A 24,367-nucleotide genomic window follows, 5' to 3' on the forward strand; every position below is an offset into this window, starting at 1 on the left:
ATAATTTTAGAATATTGTATATTAACATTTTAGAAAAAAAATTTGTTTGAATTTTTTAAATTTATCTCCCACCTTAACACAATGCGTTATAGTGTTTTATTATTACTTATTTTATTAACAATTAATAGAACAGATACAAAAAAAAAAAAACCTTTATTCACTCAAATATGATAAGTCAACGACTTTGGAAATATAATTAATTTAAAAAAAGTTTCCAAAAATATTTTATTACATAAATATTCCTTACTCAAAACTATAATTTTATTAAGTTCCAATGAAGTTGGAAGACAATTTGTAGAATATTTTTTCGAATTTTAGCATTTATGTTTTTGTCCAAACTGATGACAATACTTTATTGTTAGGTTAACCAAACAACTTATTTGTATTGAAGAAAAACTTTCTATGGTTCGTTAAATTGTGCTTATTGAATGTATGCAAGATTAAATTTCTTTTTCTGTTTCAAGTTTAAATATTTACAATAATGAACTTGTAACATTAGCAGAATTCTGTTTCACGAGAGAATGACGCCATAAAAAGGACAATTTTCCTTCGCGCCAGAAAGTTAAAAAAGTGAATGAATTGGCGTGGTTTTTGATCTTGGACGGATCTTTTCACAAAAAAAATTTTTTTTTTTTACCGAGCCCTTCATCGTAATTTAATCCTTAACTTATGGAGATTAACTTCAACTCTTTCTCACACGTTCTTTTAGAATTTATTAGAGTACTAAAATAATATAATTTGGAACAACAATCAATTTTTAACAATATATTTTTTATCGAAAAGATAAAATATTACTGAAAAGAAGTTAACTGGAAGATATTTGGAAATATCGTGTAAAACGAAGAACCATGTTTTTTTTTGGAAGAACTCTTGTATAACGTATAGATGATAGTTCATCAGAGGTTTAAAAATAAAAACAAAACTCCTTTATTAAAATTTATTAGATTAGTTTTTTAAATTTTATTTTCTATCATTTTTTCTGCCGTAAAAAATGTTAAGAAGCCTATTAGAAATTTTCATAAAGGTTATCAAATTCAAATAGAAATGGGAAGCCATTAATAATATTCTTTATAATATTGGAAGCGTGATATAACGGTTTTGTAGAAGAAGTATTATTGCACATGGAAGCAAAGCAAATTATAAACAAGTTAAAAATTTGTTCATTTCATGACCATTTAGCTTCCTCATCATGATAAACAAAAAAAAACAAAAAAAATTTACAGTGTAAACATTTTTTGGAAGAAACAGTGGGTAATTATCATAATACTTATCGTTCAACCTAAAATTTTCAAATAAATTATAAATAATGATAAATATATATTATTGACAAAATAGCCAAAAAACAACAACAGGATGGTTATAAGACTTTCATCATACCATTGTGAGTTAAATCCTTTCAAAATGGTATATAATTATGATTTCAGATCAAAAGTTTCACTGAATTCAAAAAGTTTTAGTACATTTGGATGGATTGCTTGAAAACATTCACTTCTTCACTTTGAATAAAAAAAAATTTCTACTAAACTTTTCTTCATCCTTTAAGAAAATAAATTGCGAGATTTAAAAAATTATTCTCTCGTGAAACAGAGTATTATAACTTTATAGCTTGTTTACATATTTTTATAAAATTTATAAAATTGAATTGACTTTTCTTCTGTATTAAAAATTTTTTTTTTTTAAATTCAAGGAAGGATATTTTCCTTTGTATAAAACTTAATTATATGTACCTAACATTAAAGTTTAGTCAAATTTTTTTAAGCATCATTAACTCTTAAGTTTAGTTTTAATTTTCTTTAAAAAAAATGTTTTTGACATTTTTTTAGTATCTTAAAAGTACATATACGGTTTCGATGACTAGATTGTTATCAAATATGTATAAATATTATATAAAAAAAAACTTATAAATGGCGGCTGTTTTATAAACAATTAACTACAGGTGCATTTAATTTAGAAACTATTTCTTCGAAATTTGGCCTTTCACGTGGATCATAAGACCAGCATAAAATTTGTAATTCTTGTAATGCAATTGGTGCAGATTTATGCGCTTTCCATAATAATGTTTTAGCTTTAAGTTGAGTGAGCACTGATTCATCATTAAGTTTGTTAAATGGTAATTCTCCTTGATGAAATATTTCCCAAATTAAACAGGCAAATGAAAAAACATCGCTTTTTGTTGAATAATCATCTTCATAAACAGCTTCGTAAGGCAACCATCGCAATGGAATCACTTGATTTTTAAATTTAGTGTATTCTTTCTGATAAGGTTCTTTTGTCATACATGGCATTGAGATTTTAAGGGATAAATTACTGGTAATCATACAATTACGTGCAGCAATATCTTTATGCACTAAACGATGATCAGCTAAATGCTTCAGTCCTAAAGCTGCCTGACAAATTAATGAATTGATTTGTGAAGCTGCTAACTTTGTCACATTTGGTTTTGAATTCGACGAAGACGTTGTAAGATTTTGATCTTTTCCAGAAGCAATTAAAAATTGTTTTAAATCTCCCCATTCAGTATACTCTATAATCATATAATCGGGTTCTTCCTCTCGACAAAGACCTATTAATTTCGCAACATTTTCATGATTTAATCGATGCAATAAATCCAAGTGGCGTTTAAATTCTTGTAATGCATTTTCATCTTTAACATTCACTAATGTTTTCACCATTACATCATTTATTTTATTACCATCGGTATGATATTTAGCAGAAAATAAATCACCAAATTCACCACGTCCAAGTGGTTTCATCTGTTTAAGATTTGCTCTAGAAATAGCAATTTTCTCATAACTTGTTTTTGATTTTTTAGAATTATTGCTACTATGACTTTGCGCAGTTTCTGCACCATCACTTTTCTGAGAGTCATGGCCTTCTTTTTTTTTCGTTGTATTTGCCTTTGAACTTTTTTCATTCAGTTCTATTTGTTCTTCTTGAACTTCACCATTTTCTAATTTTTCTGTAAAAAAAAACAATACAAATTTTGTAATTATTACATATTAAAGAGAGAATGATAAATACATGAAATTAATTTGTTTCACCTTCTCCTAATTCTTGTAAATATTGCTGTTTTCTTTTCCTACGTCGATAACGGCAATACAGCATTAAACCAACTACAAGAATCATATATGCGGCTGCTGCACTAAGTGTAATTGTTACTGTTTTTGTCATCATAGATTGATCTTCAATACTATCGAAATCCAAATCCGAACGAAAACTATTACCAGCTGAAATATTAATAAAATTTTCCTATTAATGTAAATTGTTAAATAATATATAATGAATAAAATGTAAATTTACCTTTGACGTTCAATTGAATTTCTTCTCTTTTCAATCCTCCACTGTTACCAGCGGTACAGCCATATTTTCCTTCATCAGTCAAGAAAATTTCCTTAATATAGAGGCTTCCATTTGTTAAAAATTCAAATCTGGAATCATTGAAACTATTCATACGAGTATCTTTATCCCATTGAATTGTTGGTTTTGGATCTCCTTCCGCTTCACAATGTAAGATAACAGAATAACCTTCAACAGCTTCCGTTGGATTTTGAGGTCGAATTGTAAATTTTGGTGAAACTGAAAAATGTTTACGGCAATTATTTTTAATGTTCTTATTATTTAAATATTGTTACAATATGTTTTATAACTTTTAATGCATTACAATATTAATGTACCAGTAAATTTTGGTTTTGAATTTTTATATAAACTTTAAAAAAAAATCAATTTTTTTGCATACCAACAACATCAATGTCAATTGTGTGATTAATGGAACCTTGAGAATTTTTTGCTATACATGTATATTGCCCTTTGTCATTCTTTGAAACTCCATTAAAATGAAGAGTACCATTAATATCTTGAATATTTTTTGGAAATTCTGTATTATTTTCTTTAATCCATTTTATAATTGGATTAGTGGAACCTTGAGCTTTGCATGAAACTTTAGAAGATGAACCACGTTCTAAACGTCGACTAACAGGCTGTGGAGAGAATTTTAATTTCTCCTGTACAGCTATTGTTGCTGAATTTGAAGAAATACTTGGAAATCCTTTAGTTGTTATTTCACATTTATATGTTCCTTTATCTGCTAGATCTAAATTTTTGAAAAATAGTGTCACATTACCATTGTGATAATTTATTCTATATCTAGTTGGTCCACCTGATTCTTTCAATGGTTCATTGTCTTTTAACCACTTGATGTGGGTAACTGGTGGTTTCTCTCCTCTATATCCGCATGATAATGAAACAGATTCTTCTTCCATTACAGTTAACGATTCCGGTGAATATATTACAGATGGAGGTGCTAAAAAATAAATTTTATATTTATTATTGTATATCATTTAATATAAAGCATAAGAAGCAATATTTTTGAAATTATTCAAATTTCCAATAGTTTTACAAAATTGTAACCAATATTGCATATAAATATAATAATCATTAAACTTACTTGATACAAAAACTTGAACAGTAATTTCTGTTGTTCCAGCTAAATTTTCAGCAATGCATGTATAATTAACTAATTTTTTAGTAACGTCAGCTTTTGTAATGATCAATGTATTTTCTTGAACTCTAATTGATCCAGAATCACTAATAATGTGTCCCTCATGATTCTTCCAGTAAATCTTTGGAACTGGAGAACCAGATGGTATTAAGCAAGTGATCTGTAGTTCTTGACCTTCTCCAACAACAGCCAATTGATTAGGTAAAGATGGCTCCAATGAGGCCACAGATAAATTTCTCAAATCTAATTTAAATAGAAAAAGTCACTTAATTTCTAATAACTAAACTGTGAAATTTTTAGAACTTAATTTAAGGTATCCCGTGCAGAAATTATGGTCTGGGCCTCTCAAAGCCCTTCCCAGTACATCTAGATTTTGGCAAGGGCCTGATATGGCAAACTGGCAAGGCCCTAGTAATGGCTTGAGACGGTTTTGCAAGGATTTGCCCTACTTAGGGCCATGAGAGTTTTCCTGGGAATTACCCTATATTTTGTGACAAAAATAAGCAATCAGTAAAAAATGTACTACAGGCTTATAATTGTATTACTGGAGACCTTATATTTACCCCTACCTATTATTATTTAACGCAATCGCTTACATAAATTTTGAAAAATATTTAACGCTCGCTGGGATCGAACCCCCTAACCTAACACGCTAACCATTACGCCAACTTAACGTAAGAAAATAAATACCTACAAAATTCATTTGATAAGTTGCGACTGAGGAAAATGAAGACTTGAGCAGCAGAACAATAAAGAAACAATATTTATATATAAATTATAATTTATTTTTAAAGTTAAATAATTTATTTAACATATAGGTCAATATTTTCATTTTTTTATTTTAATAAAACTTAGGAACATAATTTTTCTTATTATCTAAAATATAGATAATATAGTAAAAAAAAGACAAATAAATTTTAGTTTTTGTAAAGAAAAAATCACTTATTTCTTTTGAGTTGTTGATAAAATTCTTGGATTAAAATTGTTAAATTTTTTTAAAAAATTAACTTAATTAATTTTTCTTTAATTTTTTAAAAAATTAATAATTTTAATAAATAAATTATTTTAATTAATTAAATTAATTAATTGTTATTTAAATAATTTAAAATTCATAAATATTATTATTAAATAATTATTACTTGATAAAATATTTTGCATGGAAATTTAATTTTATTATAGTTTTATTTGGTGTTAAAAATTACTTTTTATTTTGAGGTTATGTCATAAAACCATGGCAAGACCGAGTTGCTCTAAGAAATGCCATACTTGTGGACAAACTGGCAAGGGCCTTTCCACTGCCTTGATTTGTAGTTTTCTAGGTTATATTGCAAACATGGTATAACCAAGTAACTGTCGTTTAATCTGAGAAATGACGGACTTGTGGAAAAACTGGCTAGGGCCATGAGAGAGCCTTACTTAAAGTAGAACTAAGTAGGGAAATTTCTGCACGGGTACTAAAATTATGTTTTTTTTTTTTTTTTTTTGAAAGATCTAGGACCTCAAAGTAAAAAATTCTGGAGAATCGTCTAACTATATACTATAATATAAACGGAGATGAAAAATTTGTTAAAACAAAGAAAAATTTTATTATTATGAAAAATTTATTATTCTATACTCACAAGCTATTTGAAGTTCAGCCATAAAAGTTTGAAAATTATTGCCTTTATGTCCTTGGCAATAATAAGTGCCTTGATCAACAAAATCTACATTGTGAATTATTAGGGTTCCATTTTGAAATATACTTCTTTCTTCAGTTTGCTCCAGAGAAGTAATGTTATTGAAAAACCATTTAATAGAATTGGCATTCTCAAATTCACAATGAAACGTTGCCCTTTCGCCACGTTTAATAATTAAATTTTTTGGAACGTTTTTCATAATAGCTGTGTCATTTGAATGAACAATAAGTGGAAATCGATCAACAACAGGAGAAGAAATAACTTCATTTCGTGCTTGGCAGGTATAAATGCCATTATCATCAACATTAACTTTATGTATATGTAGTTTATTTTTTTTCATTTCGATGCGTTCATTTCGTTCAAGTTTCTCTTTGTTTCTATAACAATTATATTTTTTCAATTAAATTCATTAACAAAATGTTGTCCCTCACATCACAATATATTGCTGTAAGCTTACCTCAAGCTTACATGTAATTTTTGTAAGCTAACCCTGTAAGCTTTAGGTAAGGTCGAGGTAATATAAAAATGTCCGCCATACAGTAAGCTTACACAGTAATACCATGGTAAACTTACATGGTAAAGTCATGGTAAGCTTACATGGTAGGGGCACTGTAAGCTTACACGGTAAGATCACTGTAAGGTTACAGTAAGCTTACACGGTAACCTTATATTAATTGCTAACAAATAACAAAGTATTAATTTATCAACTTACAGTAAACAATAAATTGTTTTGCACAATTATATTTATTTTGTCATTTATATAAAAAACCCCGGTAGGGTTTGCTTAAAAAAATTTACTGCGCATTCGTAAGTGCCATAGAAAGCTACTGCGCATAAATATTTTAAAAAAATTATTTATTGATACCTTTGAAAACTTGCCGTGTAAGCTTACTGTAACCTTACAGTGACTTTGCCATGTAAGTTTACTATGGCCTTACTGTGTAAGCTTACTGTATGGCGGACATTTTTATATTACCTCGACCTTACCTGAAGCTTACAGGGTTAGCTTACAAAAATTACATGTAAGCTTGAGGTAAGCTTACAGCAATATACTGTGCTGTGTGGGGTATAGTATATCCAGCTTAAACTAGCTTAGTAAAAAGACTAACTATCTCGTGTGATTAAGTCTATCTATGAATGATTTTGGAATTATATGATCAACTTATAATATATGAAGGAAGATTTTTTTTTTTTTACTAACCTGAACCATTCATATTTAAGTTCTCCAGATCCATCTACATGACAGCGAAATTCTACTTCTCCATTAATGTTAATAGCAGATGGAGTTTTAGGTTCTTGAAGTTGGATACTGGCTTCACTAATCCCTGTAAATAGACAGAGTTAAATTTATAATATGAGGTAGTCAATTAAATATGATTTATATCCAAAACTATTAATAATAGAGCTTCACAAAAAATTTTTATGAAACCTCTTCACTCATAAAACAGTCTATTGAAATTAAAAGGAATCTATTTATGTTAAGAAGAATTCTTTTATATTAAAAGTAATCCAGTCTTTTAAGGGTGGCTTTGGCCGAGTCAGTAAAAAGGGGAGAGCCATAGTCCAAAATGGCACAAATGAGATTGCGAATATACCATCAGCGTCAAGGTGGGAGAAGAACCTTAAGAAGAAAGAGAAGACTTTAAGAATGTTGGTAAGCTCTGATTGTTTTGTCAGCAAATGGATATTATCGAAGTGCTTCCTTAATTTGGAAAAAAATGCAGCAGTTGGTCTTGGCCAGTGCAATGTCCATGCCAAGACGGTTATTTTTTTTTTTTTGTTTAAACTTTCTATAGAAAATCACCCATATAAGCACTGTAAAAAGTAAATCGTATTTTAAGATGAGTTTTAAATTCAGCAGTACTAGCCATAATGTATTTAAATTCAAATTGCATGTAAATTCATTGCTTAGATTCAGCAAGGGCTGTTTTAAAAATGTTGCCTCTTAAAATAAGACACCTTTTTTGTCTTAAAATAAGACTTTCTTTTTACTGTGAGAAAATCAATGAAAAATTATCCGAAGATAATTTTCTATCTTAGATATAATTGACACTGACTAATGTTCATATTTTCAAAACATTCAAAACTAACATACACAAAAGCAAATATCTTTCCCTCATTTTGGCTTGAAATTGTAGAAACCTAATTGAAGCTTGAGCCAAGTTCTTTTACAACTCTGCATCAGTCTAATGACCCTCGACTAACGGGATGACATTTTCCTGCAGTAAGGGATTTGAAAATCATGAAAAACCAGTATACGCGGATATAAAATGTATATACCATGACCAAAAACCATGTCGAACCCAAAGCATCTGCAAGACATACAATGTTTCACTTTACATAAACCTTGATTTAAAAGGTACCATAAAAAAACGCTAAATAAATAATTTCTCCCTTTACTTGTCTCTCCTTTTTGTCGTTAGCTCTGGGTAATTCTAAAGAAAAATTTTCATTATATTATTTTAGTGATTTTTAAATTTAACAGCTATATGATTGATTTTTCATAAATTCGTCTCTACCATATTGGATCCGCCATCTTGTATTTTTAAAAACTGATATCAAATTTCTGATCAGTGACCTTAAAATCCTCTTAATCTATCTATCAGTCTAGAACAAACAATTTTGATTGGATTGACTTCGGCCAAAGTTTTTTTTTTTTTTTGATCGTCATTTACTAATGCTTTAGAGTACGTAGCGGATTTTTTTTTTGGTTTGTTTGTTTTTTTTGGCAATAGATTTTTTGAAAAAATTTCGCCCTAAAAATCGACATTTTTCTTCAAACAGATGCCAAATCTACATAAATTAATATTTTTAAAATATCCCACGTATACTCTAAAGCTAAATCTATCACAGATTCAGAAAAAATTTGAATTTTTCTTTTATATTAAACGGTCTAACCGGAATCTTGCCCTGCAGAGAAAGGGGATCAACTTTGGCGTCCTCTATAGGCGCCACAAATTGAAACTTTTTTTAAGTATAAATATATTTTCGTAAACTGAAAAAGTTAACAAATAAAGTCCTCGAAAGAGAAACCAAATTTTGTTTAGTTTATTCCTGTGTCTTAAAAAAATTCATGAAAAACAGGTTCAAAAGAGACCTCAAAGATAAATTTTTCAATTAAAAAAAAAAAAAATTGAGAACATATCGAAAAATCAATGTAAAAAAATTTTTGGTACTTCTATATATACTTCCTCTATGAGGAGGCAATCCTATATGACACAACAGGCTTGTTTCAAAGGGCAGTTCGTAACCATGGGGACAGAAGAATGAGGGGAGTGGATGGGTCGATGCAAACGCACCATAACGTATTATGACACTCAAAAACTGTTCTTATCCACCCTCGTCTGCTGGTAGATTGACGTGAGGGCAACGCTGTTGGAATAAAAACTAAAGTCGGTTCCAAAAGTGTTGACCTCTGTTTGTGTGTATGTAACTTTAACAAAAAAAAAAGTTTTTTGAACTTTAATCAGGAAGCAAAATGTACAAAAAAAAAACATTAAATACTTTCCTGTTGAGAGTAAAAAAAATTGATATTTTATATTCATTTGAATGCTTCTACATTGTTTTCTATTCGATTGAATCCGTAGTCTTTTCGATTGTTTTAAAATCTTCTTTACTTTTTCTTTTTTTTCCTTTTTAAATTTATTACAATAAGAACGTTACTTTCTCTATTCGATTCAATTCGTTCAATTTTTACCTATTCGCTCTAATCCGCAGTTCTCTGAATTGAATCTGGAATATAATCTGTATAAAATAGTTTTAAAAAAAACTATATGTAATCTTATGAAAAAATTTACAAAATCAGGGTGTCCAGCAATTTTTGAAAAATAAATTCCAGGACTTTTCAAGGTTCAAAATAATTTTTTCAAGGTCCACTTTCGGCGTAGAAACTAAGAAAATATTTTTTATTTATAATAAAGTAAACTTTGTTTTTTAGTTTTTCTCAATAAATATAAGTCACGAATAAATAGAAATAAAAGCGTAAACAATTTTATAGTTTCTAAATAAAGTGTATGTTCCGGAAAAAAAGGAATTTGTTAAATCTAATAATCAAATTGTTTTTTAGGGATTCCATGCCATTCCAACACTGTTAATTTGAAAGTTTCAAATTTCAACGAATTAATACCAATATTTGGATTAAAACATAATATTATTATGATCCAAATATTGATATCAATTTGATCCAATTAAGTATTAACTTGATACCTTCAAGAAAACAGTGAACATATCGTTGACTTTGACCTCTTTAAGTTGGCTCAAAATTTTTTTTGCCGTTTTGTACTCTTCAAAAAAAAGCTTCATAAATTTTTTCATCAAGCCGTTTACAGGATATAAATTTTTCAAAATTTAAGGTTTATAAAAATTTTTTTTTTGAATGCTCATAACTTTCTTAAAAATGCATCAATTTTAAAAGTTGTTTTTTTATTAAATGTGCGTTTTTAACTGTTTTCAAAAATTCCATGCAAAAAATTATAAAATTAAAATTTACTATATTTTTTGAAATTTAAAGGTTAAAATCTTGCTTTTTAAACTACTTGTATCTTTCATTTTTAAAAATATATTTTTTTAAAACCTACTTCCATTTACAAAAATGTTAAGCTTGGTCCGGTCATGATAAAATGATTATTTCAATATTTTCAGAATTTTTTAAAATTTTCGAAATTTTTATAAAAATACCTTCTGTTTTTTTATACTAAATACTTTTATGTATTTTGATGCGTTGATTACGAAAATCATAGTGACAATACCCGAAAATTTAATTTTTATCGTGAAAACCATAAAAAAATTTAAAATTTGTGGTTTTTTTCGTTTATTGGGAAAAATGTGCAAAATTTTCAAAAAGTGCCAAAGATATAAAAAATGTATCTACAACTTTAGTCTAAATGTATTTTGAAAAGTTTGCATATTTTACCCAATAAACGAAAAAAACCACAAATTTTAGTTTTTTTTTATATGGTTTTCACCATAAAAATCAAATTTTCGGGTATTGTCACTATAATTTTCGTAATCAGCGCATCAAAATACATAAAAGTACGTTGTATAAAAAAACCGTAAATATTTTTAAAAAATTCCTAAAATGTTGAAAAAAACCAAACCAGGCTTAAAAAAACAAGATTTTAACCTTTATAAATTACAAAAAATATAGTAAATTTTCATTTTTTACATGGAATTTTTGAAAAATAATTTTAGAAATTTAAGGAAATGTATAGTGTTGAAAAGGGAAAATTGAGAATTTTATAGATTTTCAGAATAAAAAGAGAAATTGTGGAAATATTTAGTATTTCTAACTAGTTTGTAAAAGTAAATAAATATATACTTATAAATAAATTTTACAAATTTCAAAAAAAAAAAAATGTTTTAGTAACTATTTTCTCTTGTTAAAATAACTAGAAAATTTTTAACCAGATGCATCGAAAGTAACATCAATTAGAATTTTTTTTCAGAAATGTTTATAAGGAAAATTTACTCACATTGTACGATGACTTTTACTGATGAACTTTCAATTGAATTTCCAGAAATTTTATCCGTTGCAATGCAAACAAAATCACCACTGTCGTACATTCGGTTAACTCTTGTTATGTGCAAGTTACCATCCATCAAATATCTTCGAGGATTTTGTACCAATGGTTGTCCATCAATCGTCCACGAATATCTTATTTTATTCTTTGGCTCTGCCTCACATCGCAATATCACTGGCGATCCTTCAGTAGCTATGTGTTTTTCAGGACTTACAGAAAAATAAATTCCATCATTGTAGCCCCATACTGATGTATCTGCAAAATAAGCATAAAATTACATTATTTAAAGCACAATATGGCTATAGCTGCTTGGAACAGATGGCCAATGCTTTAAATTTATTTTGGCTTTTTTATTTACCACAGATTATGCTTTAAAATTATTTACAGAGCTCTTCACTTCTTCTAAAAACAATTTTTCAACATTTGTTATTAAATTCAGAATAATATTCATCAAGTCAAAGATATTACAGTGAAGCCAATTTTCAATAATTGTAATAACAATTTTGTAATTACGCAAAACGTCATTTTTCATTGATTTAATGTTTTCTTTATCGAATTTTTAAATAAAAAAAAATCGGACAAGTGCAAGTTACACTCGCATTAAAACCGACGTACCTCAATTTAAGGAAAAAGTCCACTTTTTTAGAAAATTTTATTTTTCGAAAAAAACTAAATTAAATCAACTTTCTATCATGTTTATTAAATTTTTCCTATAATCTACACATAAAAATACGTAAAAACAAATCAATTTGAAGCCCTTAAGATAAAATTTTCTTCGTTTTTTGGGGAAAATTCATGATTTTTATTGAAAATTAATAGTTTTTCCTAAAAAATGCTATGATCATCAACTCCAATCGTGCTCGCTATTGTTTTCTTGTAATCTACACGCAAAAATACGAATATATACCATATATGAATTGTCTTGGTCAAATAGTGTGTGCGCTAGGAGGATTAAACGCTTTTTTCAAAATTTTTTATTTTTCCTTGACAACGCTATATGTAAATCGATCCAACCAAATTTGAGCTCTCTATGTGAAAAGATGTGGTCACCAGGAGGGGGGGGGGGGTACATAGTCATTTTTAGGGATTTTTCGTAAAAATTCATGGTTTTTGCTTGACAACGCTATGATAATCAATTCCTATGAGATTCGCTATATATTTTTCCTGTAATCTACACGCCAAAATACATATGTGTACCAAATTTCTGCCCTCTAGATAAATTCGTGTGGCCGCTAAGGGGGGGGGGGGTACATGCCATGCTTCACTAGTCTCATTAATAGGGTTCCCCCTTCGGGTACGGAACCCTAAAAAGTAGTGTCTAATTTCTAGGTTACATTACAAAGCTTATGTTCAAGAAAACAAAAAATTACACTACTACAATAAAAAAACGTGAACATAACAGCTACTGTTTTCATAACTAGGCAAAATAATAAAAAAGGTTTATATTTCATACAACATTTTTTTCTTTTATTTACATTCTGTCATTAAATGAAGTTCGAATATCGATAATAAGTGACATTTAGTAACAAATTCTGTAAAATATTTGAATTGGCCATCTCCCTCGAACTTATAGATTTCTTAAAACATTTTATATTAAAGGACCTTGATAAGTGTTCCTTATGTATTTTTTTATGCTGAACACGATTTTTATAGTTAAATAATTTTTTGAACATTAGTGTTATTGTTATAAACAATTTGTTTCGCAAAAGTCAAAATATGAAATTTTAATTTAATGATAGAACGTCCAACGTCCTTCCTGCAGGATGAAAAAGACCCATGTGAGTCCCTCCGAAATCGCTTTCTAAAATTACCTTGGATTGAGATAAACACAAAAAAATATATATGGTTGGAAAGGTAACAAGCTTTCAGCGCATGTAAAAATTAAATTTCTTAATTCAAACCTCAAGGCTAGGCAACTTAAAGAAGTTAAATTTTTGTAAAACTGACCTAATTTTTAGTGCTAGATCGTCGACGTCCGGTCCTGCCGGCAGGACTCTTCTCAGTTTATTGATACGATTACCTAGCCCTGATATTTAAATTTAGAAACTTGATATTTACATGATCTGATAGCTTTTTTAATTACCTTTCGAACAATATATATTTTCGTATGTTTATCTGAATCCATATTAATTTTATAATGTAATTTCGGAGAGACTCTCACCTGAGTCTTTTTCATCCGTCCGCAATTGCGCTGGATACAAATCTTTGTACATAGTGTTATAATAATAATTACAAACAAAATTCAAGATTAAAAAAAAACTATAATGCAGAAAATTTATTTTGTAATTTATGGAAATTTATGAGATAATTTATGAAATTTTTAGGTAATTTATAATTATAATACAAACAAAATTCAAGATTCAAAAACTATTGCAGAAAATTTACGTGGTAATTTATGAAATTTATATGGTAATTTATGAAATTTATGTGGTAATTTATGAAATTTTATGTGGTAATTTAAGAAAATTTAATGGAAATATATGTTTTAAATAAATTGCGTCCTGCCGTCAGGATGGCGGAACATTCTGGATGAAGCAATGTGCGGAGAAGCATCCTGCCGGCAATACGCAGCCGCTTGTCCAAGCGCTGGACGCTTGGACGTTCTATCATTTAACAACTTGCTGATGTCTTAGAGATCTAAAATTTTTTTTTTGCACCTTCAGATTTGACAACCGCACAATAATCCATGGTTATTTATTACGTACAGAGCCAGGTTGCTGATGAATATCCTTAACACTTAGACAACCAGGTCGCTGGTGACGGGTATGCCTGGAGATCATCTTCGAGGATTTAGATCGAATTTTTCGTTAATGATTTTTTTTTTATTTTTTCTAAATAATTTTTTTTTGAACATTTGGGACTATACACGGAAAGAAATCTTGTAAGGATATTGGATATACTTCCGAAGTAGGGGTACCTCCGATTTTAATAAAACTTGGTATACTAACGTATTTTGGCGCGCTGATTACGAAAATGATAGTGAAAATTAGCGCAAATTTGATTATCATGGTAAAAACCATAAAAAAAACACCATAAAATCATGGTTTTTTACGATTATCTCGTAAAATACAAAGAATTTCAAAAAAAATTTTAGACAAAAGTTGTAGATCTCAAAAAAACACACATTTTATGTTTTATGCATTTTTTACCAAAAGTCATTATTTTTCGAGAAAAAATGGTCCGAAAGTAATTTGCGGAAATTGTGGGATGGAGTCTACAGCAGCGGTAAACGCAAAATAGTAAACACGGCCTTCGTACGCGTAAGGGACTGCTCGCTTTTCTTTTTAAAAAAACCTTGGCGAGAGGGGGCGGATATGGCCGAAAGTATTTTGCGGAATTCGTTGGATCCTGAGTAATGGTGAATATGATACTATATACGAGTCAAATAATATATGTCTAACCATGACTGTTGTATATATGTTTTCATTATCATGGTGTTTTTGGTTTTTTAGATTTTCCTCGAAAAATAATGACTTTGGTAAAAAATGCATAAAACATAAAATGTGTGTTTTTTTGAGATCTACAACTTTTTTCGACATTTTGCGTTTTTTATGAGATAATCGCAAAAAACCATGATTTTATGGTGTTTTTTTATGGTTTTTACCATGATAATCAAATTTGCGCCAATTTTCACTATCATTTTCGTAATCAGCGCGCCAAAATACGTTAGTATACCAAGTTTCATTAAGATCGGAGGTACCCCTACTTCGAAAGTACACCCAGGATATTTAATATTTTGACAATCGTATTTAGTATATTAAGTTACAATTGCGGAAGATTTTGCAGATTTTGGGGTGGTAATAACTTTCGTTACTTTTTTTTAAGAATGCCTAAAATAAAAATAATAAAGTTTAATATACAGTGGAACCTCGATTATCTGAACCCTCTATTATCCGAACCGAAAAACATTTTATCCCAACTTCTATTATCCGAACTATTTTTTGGTCTCCCGAATTTTAAATTTTATTTTCTCCATTTATTTTATCATTCATTCATTTCTGAGAAGAATGCGTGATTTGGCATCTAAAAAACGAATAGATGCTATCTTTCAAAGCAAAATAACCGCAAATTTATGCCAAAAAAATCTTAAAAATTTTCAAATTTCCTGAGTTTTTAATATATTATTAATTAATATATAGGTATTGACATATATGTATATACTTATGTATATTTAAAAACATATGTATTAAGTTAAATATATAGTTCAACTGTACATTTTTTTACTTTAATTATAAAAAAAATTAAAATCTCTATTATCCGAATTTTCGATTATCCGAACCCGCACAGAAAAAACTTGGACTCATTTTTGTTGCAACTCATTTTCTTTTGGGTATCGAAATGAGTATGGGACAAACTTCATGTTATTCAAAATGATATTGGCTGGAATTTCAGATTTCTAAGTTGGCATCATAAGCAGAGTAATTTTGTATTTCAATTATTGTTTCTAATATTTCAACAACACCAGAAAGATTATTTTGACCAGTACGAATATTTAGAAGTTTTTAAATAAAAATTATTTATTATTATTTACGTAGATAATAATTAATTTCATAAGTTTTTAAATTTACCGCTATTATTTAAGTTGGCAGTACCGTTCCTGTTGTCAAAACACATGTTTTCATTTTTCTAACCTAAAAACATATTTCCTTTATTATTTTATTACGCGATTACAAGCAATTTTTAATCAAATATATTAAGTCTAGCGTGTTATTTACTTCTTTGTAATTATTATATTTCATGTTTTTGTGCAAAATTATTCGTTATTTCACAATATTTTTCCATTTTTCTTTTTCTCAAAATGAAACTTGCCTGTTTCATTTTGATACTTTTACCTTAGAACTCGAAATGAAACAACCAGTTTCATTTTTGTTGCGAATCAAATTGAGTATAGAATCTATACTCAATTTGAATTCAGGTTTTTTCTGTGCGGCCTTGCCTAGATTAGTTCGGATAATCGAGGTTCCACTGTATTTAGAAACAAAAATTAGAATAGTTTTTGCGAAATTCATGAAAACTCCAAATATTAAGTTCTGTAACAAGTATTGGAATAAAATATTTCATTTTCTGTATTTAGAATTCCGTTAACTGGTATAGTCATTTTACATTTTGATATATAGTCGATAAGAAAGTGGATTGGTGTTAAAATAGTTTCATTCCTTATATTTATATATAATACTAATAGAAACTTTTTCTTTCAAAAAATGATAGATCATATAAAGAAGTTCAGAATTTCTCATTTCAGCGTGAATTATGTATCTATATGCGTTGCGTTATTCTGCGTTTATGTATGCGTATTGTAGTTAGGATGTGTTAAGAATAATTTTAAGCCAATCAAAGCGTACCAGTTATGTGTGTGTATTGAGAAAAAACCCCACTACCCTTGAATAGAAAAGGAGAGAAAACCTGAGAAAAGAGCCATTGGTGGTTCCGACGTTCTTCTTTTTTTCACGGCTCCTGCTTTTTCGTATAGTTTTAGCAAATTACAAAATGTTGATTCTTGTTTTTCGTATAAATTTAGTAAATAACAAAATGCTAGACTGTTTACTTCCTATACTGTTTTTTCAATATTCGAAAATTGTACACTGAGAAAAATAATTTCGTAATAATAAGAAAATAATTTAGTTGAGCTTTTTTAGTTGGCGTTACTAAAATATGGTTGTCACAACAGAATAGAAAGTGGCAATAAATCGGGAAGTTTAGTTGGCTCTACCAAAAAATATATTTGAAGCTTTCATGTTTACGAACTAAATAGTTTGGTTCCCAGTACTAAATAGCTGACATGCTGTATTGCGCACGCGCTCTTCTCGTAAATATGGCGTCGCTTCCCATTCACGGGATGTCAACATTAACCATATGTCGTTCGCGTCGTGAAGTTTCAGTGTTGAAGTTTTTATGTTTTTCAGACATTTTTAAAAAAAAAAAGTTTGTGTAGTGAAAATAAATAAATAAAACTTGTTACAAGAACGAAAGTTTTTTTCCAGCTTTTATACATTGTGAAAATGATTTAATCTCAAATTGTTAGTAGGATTCGTAGAGTAGTGGTCAGCGTTCTCGACTAGCGTTGCGTAGTCTGAGGGTTCGAGCCCCAGCAGTGTTAGGTTTTTTCCGCGATAGAAATTAATTTAAGTAGGCATAGGTAGGTTATATAAAGAGAAAAGGATGAAACAAAAAAATAAGTTGGTTGAGAAAACAAAAAAAAATTTTCATTTAACTAAATTTTTTGTTTGCTTAAAAACAATAAGTTAGTTGTGCAAAACAAAAAATTTGGTAGACCGAACAAAATGATTCAACGAAAAAATTTAGTAGCCCGAACCAAACGGATTAGTTGCACATATATCAAATAAAAAATTTGGTAGAGAGAACCAAACTTTGGAAGATGATACTAAACATTTTTCTCAGTGTAGATTTAAATTAAGAAATAATAATTTCAGTTTTCGTAAAATGTTTCCAGTTAAAGGAATTCGTAAAACTATACCAACTTTTATTATCAAACCAGAATGTTTCGCAATTGAAAAACAAAAATATAAAAATTTCTATTCAGATTTATTAAATATTCTAACAAGATTTCTTTCCGTGTAGTTGCATTGTATTTTTAGGACATTAAACTATAAGAAACCTTTATAAAAAATCGATTTTTCTGGTCGATAACACCGTTTTCTCAGACCAGGTCACCATATGTACACTCATGGCCAGATATACCTATATACACATTTTTGTCCTTTTCTAACGCACATGTTTTCATGGAAACACGTGTGATATCTTGAATTTTTAATTTCCTTAACTATCCCCTCACAATATGCCAAGAATCTTTAATTTTAATATTTAACAGAAATTCAAATCCAATATTCAGCCAACCTCTGTGACTGACGTTTATTATGGTTCATTCAAGGTTCAGGGAAGTTTCGGTGCTGTCCGGGCAAAGTTGTGGAGAAAGCTTTGTAGTCCTTTCGTTTACAAAAATTTTCAAAATAGTGAAAACAAATTTTTCTCTATATAGAAACATGTTATATGAGATCCTGATCAATTGTCCGGATGTATGTATGGTTATGTGGATCAAAAAATTTTTTTTAACCGAAAAATTTTTAAATAGCAAAATTTAAGGTGATACACGGAGAAAGTTTGTATATCACTTCTTCTTAAACTCACTATGTATTTTTAGTAAATTGACTACTAAAGTGGGGAAAAACTGCAACGATATCAATTTTTCTTAGTCTGACTACTAAAATTTGTCATTGGATCGAAAATTAAATTTCACGAAAAAACATTTCGTCGAATGTCAATGCAAGTGGTCACCCATCCAAGTACTAACCGCGTCCATCGTTGCTTAACTTCCGTGATCTGATGAGAACTTTTTTTTTTTTTTTTATAAATAGACTTTATTAAGAACATATTGTATCGCACCTAACCTCACTTTTACTGACACGAAGTAACACAATTACACTTCAACTTTACAAAAAAAATAATAGTGTTCATTTGAAACTGATTCTCAATAATTAAAAGAATTATAAGCTTGGATATAAGAGATGTACATGACATGATATATTTTTTTGGGGGGGTTTCATAGTCAAGCTCACATGTGCTCAGGAGAGTACTTTATGTTTTAAGCGCCCCTAACTTCATAAAAAAAGTATTTTCGATGTATAATCTAACCGGATTGTGAAATTTTAAACACAGAAAAAGAAAAATAACCTAAAGTAAAGCCTCATTAATATTATTTATGATTCAATTAAAAGTTAATTAATAATTGTTGCGATTAAGTCGGGGCTTCATCTAACTTTTTTTAGTTACGAACACTGTCCACGTCGAATTTTTCTTAACTTGACTACTAAATATTAAAAAAAGAGCCCCAACCAAAAATTTCAGTATTTTACCAGAGTTAACTACCGACGCAGTTCTCGTTCAGTATTAGATGCCAAGGCTGGGCAGTCTGTACTAAATCAGTACTGGTATTTTCATTGTATCAGTACTGGTGAAGTACCACCCTTCCAGTACTGGAAAACCAGTACTGAGCCGATATTGAGCCAGTACTGGCTCAAATAGATTTTCTTTTTAATTAATACTAGTTTACAAAAAGTTCTAGAGTGAACCCGATGAATCTTTTTGTTTAAATATTTTGTTTATAAAAATTTTTTCACTTTGATTTTATTTTTGAAAATTAAAAGGTATTTTATTTTGTTTTTTGTGGGTAAAATTATTTAAACAAAAAGTTTCCTGAGACTAATTCCAAAACATTTTGCAAGTTTTTTTTTATTGTTTTCAGATATGCAATAAACCAAAAAAAAAAATTTAAACGATCAAACTAAAAATAAATATAATTTTTTATAAAAAAAATTAATAATTTTTAAAATAAAAATTTTCAAAAAATTTTCTTGACAACACTTGTTAAAAATTAAAAAACAACTTTTATTTTCTTAAAAAAGTTTTTCAAAAATTTATTTTGATGCAAATAATTAAAGTGAATAATAAAATAATTAAATAGCTAAATGCATAATTATATACATTATAATTATTTTATAAACATTTTTATTTTTACTGAACTGTTTTTATATATTATAAAAACTTTGGTTTTATATTGAATATATTTTTATATTTATTTTTTGATTTATTAAAATAATAATTTGCAATATATTTTATACTTAATAAGAAATAAAAATTCTTGGTGTTTTCGATTTTATATATAATAAAATATTAATTAGTTAGTTGACTAATTTAATTAATATTTAATTTGTGTTGTGTTACTAAAAATTTTACACACTTTTTCCAAAAAAAAAAAAGTATATTGCCTGGTGCTGAGATTTCACTATTGCAGTGAAACTTATCTCTGTTACAGTTAAAGCTTTCTTTTCGTATACAATAAATTACAAAACTACCAGTACTCAGCCAGTACTGAACCAGTAGTGGTTACCAGTACTGGTGCCAACTCTGGCAGCCAATACTGGTCAAATGTTATCATCCCAAAGTTACGCCAACTCTGGTGCCAATACTGGGTGCCAGTACTGCGCCAACAATTGTCAGTACTGCGTCAGTACTGCGCCATTAGTAAATTTTTGATTGGGAGGTCATATATTGTTAAAGAGACTTCTATTAAATAAGAATTTTCGTATTTTTCTCGTTTTTTCCCCACTTTAGTAGCCAATTTACTAAAAATACATATGAGTTTAACAAAAAGTGATACTTTAAGTTTCTCCGTATATATAATAAAATCATATTCGAATCGATTGGTATATATAAAGTATCGATTTGATTTAAATTTGAAGAATTAATGAAAGTTAAAAAATCAAAAATTCACATTTTAGCTAAAAAAATTTATGTTTAATTAAATTCTAGTTTATATATAAAATAATTGTATCCCTTGCATCGAAACGAATTGATTCGATTATGAAGTATAAATTGTATTTATTTTTGTTAATAAATTTTTTACAAATTACAAATAACTGTTAATAATTTTTCTTAAATTGCAATGTTAATGCTTTCTCCACGAGGAAGCAAATTTTTTTTTCTGATCGTAAATAGGAAGCAAAATAATTTAGGAAATTGAAATGAATTCTATGTCAAAGGTCTTATCCAGTTGGATTTAGGTTTATATTATCTTTTGAATTACGATCTTGCAGTCTAGCAGGGTGTCTAACGGTCAGGGAATTTTGTTGGTCAGGGAAATGTCAGGGAAAAGACAGGGAATTTCATAAAATTGCATTTAAAGTCAGGGAAATTTCTGTAAATTTCTACAAAAATTAAAATTTTTTGTGAATTTATAAATTTTTTAATCTAAAAAAACTTGAATGGTTTTTATTACCATTTGTTACTACTATTAGAAATTAATTTATTGTTAAATATGTCAGTAAACATATATTTTTGTCCAAAGAAAGCAGAAATAAAGTTATTAAAAAGTCAGGGAAAAATCAAAAAATGTCAGCGAGGAGTCAGGGAATTTTTTTCTCAATCCTTGTTAGACGCACCTTGTCTAGGTTTTGAAGAAAACTGTCAACGCTATTTTATTTTGGACATCGTTTAAAACAAATTTTACTATAAAAATATATAACTTTTTAATCTTAAACATTGAAGAGCACTAATTAGCGACTAGCGCTATTCGTAATCCCGCTGCTGGAACACATTGGGGATATATTAATTGGCATGGACCATCGGATATCCCTAGGACGTTCGTATAGGATATTCTGAATATCCGGCTTCTGTTAGAATCAAAACATTCAGTTATTAAGGATAACCTGCAGATAACTTAATTACGTCCATCAACTTTTGGAAATTCAGATATCCATGGTTATCCCAAGGGCATCCGAGGAATATTCGCAGGATATCCTAAATATCCAGGTATAATAAAGATTCTAAAATCCTTAATAGATTTTATAATAATCGTCCGACATATTGGATCCGCCATTTTGAATTTTTTAAATCTAACCCTTAACCACATCCGGATATTCAGGATATCCTATGGACGTCCTATGAATATCATTTTGTTCGGGGAAATGAGGATATCCCCGGACATCCCTGAGACATCTTAGGGATATTTTTAATTCCCAGGAGAAAATTATATCCCTACGACGTCTATAGGATATCCTGAAATATCAATTACTGTAACGGAATCTGTTAAAAAAAGAACTTTCAAGTTTCTATTTCAATATAATTGATTTAGAAAAATTGCTCTATAAAAATACATTTTCAGTATTAAACAACTCCAATATTTTATGTAAAATTTTAACTGATTTTTTAAAATGCATGACATCTTTTTAAATTTTTTGATTGTTTTCACTAAACTCCTTAATTTAAATAGATTTTATGAATGTTAAAATAAAATAAAATTTTACTGGTTTCATTCAAATCAAAAGGATCGACAGACGGAATACACGCTAATATTTAGTCTACCAAACACATCCCCGGATAATAAAAAAAAAAATGTTAAAACATTGAAAAATTTATAACATTTTTTAAAGACGAAAATTTAATAATGATAAAATAAATATAGGTTTTTAAAATATGAAATATATTTATGAATTAATACATTTTATAATATAATTAAATTATATAAAATTATTATATAATTATGTAGTTATAACAATAATTAATTATGTATTAAATAAATAATATGTTAATATAATTTAATTTTTAAGTTTTCATTCAATTTTACATATTCGTTTTACTGAAAATAAATAATATTCAAATAAACAATACAAATAATAAAATTAAAGACAAAGAATCGTATCAACTATTTAAAAGAAAAACAAATTTCAAGATTTAAAAAATTAATGTAATAAAAATTAAATTAATATAAAAGATAATAAATAATAATTAATTAATTAAATAAAATAATAACATGCTGAGCATCATTTAGTATTTTATAATATAAATGTTAATTTTATGTGATAAATTTAACATGTAAAAAATTAGATTAATAGAGTTCAAATCATTGTTTATGTTTTAAGTAGAAAAAAAACTAAATTTTAATAGTCTACTATAAACAGACATCAATCTACTAATATTTAAATACTTACGTAAAATAAATGTCCAAATAATAAACAAATAGACGTAGAATGACATGGTTTATATTTTTAAAACATTAATTTTTCCCCCAATTTTATAGATGTTTTTAATTAAACTAAAGAATCATTTTGCATTATAAAATCCTTCATGAGCTACGATAATAACGATCCCTATTCAACGAAGCGACGCGTCTCACTACTAAGATGCATGATGCTAAGCTAAGGGTAAACGTTTTGAAAAGCGACTCCTATGGAATTACAACCGAGCTACTTTCATTTTTTGGCTACCCGTAGAGGTTTTATCTTTATCATCACTGTTGATAATATAGAAATCTTACTTTTATATAATAGAATATAAAACAATATAGGTAATTTAATTATATATTTTTACTTTTTTTACTCCCCAAGTAGCACGATATATCAACCAGATGTCACAGTGATATCACCGGGGAATGTCACCGTGATATCAGGAAAATGTCAAAATGTCCGCCTTACGGTGATATCACCGTGACATCTGGTTGATATCACGATGATATCATGGTGATATTTTACAGGGATTTAAAATTTTTTAAAAATTATTATTTTTTATTATTTTTATTAATTTTTATTTATTATTTTTTTTAATTATTATAAATTTTAAGTCCCTGTAAAATATCAACATGATATCACGGTGATATCAACATGATAACACCATGATATCACCGTGATATGACTGTGATATCACCTCGATGTCACCGTGTGATATCACCGTAAGGCGGACATTTTGACATTTTCCTGATGTCACAGTGACATTCCCCGGTGATATCACCGTGACATCTGGTTGATATATCGTGCTACTTGGGTCTTTAAAGAAAATTTAATGTCTTAAGGATATAATTTTTTTGGGGGAAATTAGGATATTCGTAGGGCGACCACGAACATCCCTGAGTCATAATAGGGATATCCTAATTTCCTTGGACCAAATGATATCTCTAGAACCTCCATAGGATATCCTGGAATGTCCATTGCTATTAGTGCTAGAGATATTCTAATTTTTCCGCGGACCAAATGTTATCCCTATAGGACGTACGTAAAATATCCTGAATATTCAGATTCTGTGATATTTATCATAAAATTATGATGTTAGGAGGGTTGTTACTTTAAAATGTATACCACATATAAAAATAGTCAAATTGTATATTA

General features: G+C 28.3%; 1 protein-coding gene across 1 annotated transcript; it reads right to left on the reverse strand.

Annotated features, from left to right (window-relative positions):
- Nucleotides 1-86: 86 nt before the first annotated feature.
- LOC127279332 (tyrosine-protein kinase-like otk) lies at nt 87-23,376 on the reverse strand. Its single transcript, XM_051301623.1, has 9 exons — nt 23,198-23,376; nt 11,646-11,948; nt 7,376-7,499; nt 6,118-6,551; nt 4,445-4,741; nt 3,737-4,300; nt 3,301-3,576; nt 3,042-3,227; nt 87-2,959 (listed from the first exon to the last, which is right to left on the reverse strand). Exons 1-9 carry the CDS (start codon nt 23,241-23,243, stop codon nt 1,917-1,919), a joined length of 3,273 nt encoding a protein of 1,090 aa, XP_051157580.1. The 5' UTR covers nt 23,244-23,376; the 3' UTR covers nt 87-1,916.
- Nucleotides 23,377-24,367: the final 991 nt, after the last annotated feature.

The sequence above is a fragment of the Leptopilina boulardi genome, unplaced genomic scaffold, assembly GCF_019393585.1.
Source record: "Leptopilina boulardi isolate dan_hultmark-lab unplaced genomic scaffold, ZJU_Lbou_2.1 LbouV2_216, whole genome shotgun sequence".
NCBI classification, from domain to species: domain Eukaryota; kingdom Metazoa; phylum Arthropoda; class Insecta; order Hymenoptera; family Figitidae; genus Leptopilina; species Leptopilina boulardi.

Bases quoted from the DNA above. Each gene is read 5' to 3' on its own strand.
- LOC127279332 (XM_051301623.1), bottom strand. From the start codon at position 23,243: ATGTCATTCTACGTCTATTTGTTTATTATTTGGACATTTATTTTAC. The intron at 4,742-6,117 runs GTGAGTATAGAA...TATTTAAATTAG, and splicing joins GGCTGAACTTCAAATAGCTT to ATTTGAGAAATTTATCTGTG. The intron at 2,960-3,041 runs GTGAAACAAATT...TTTTTTTTACAG, and splicing joins TTTACAAGAATTAGGAGAAG to AAAAATTAGAAAATGGTGAA.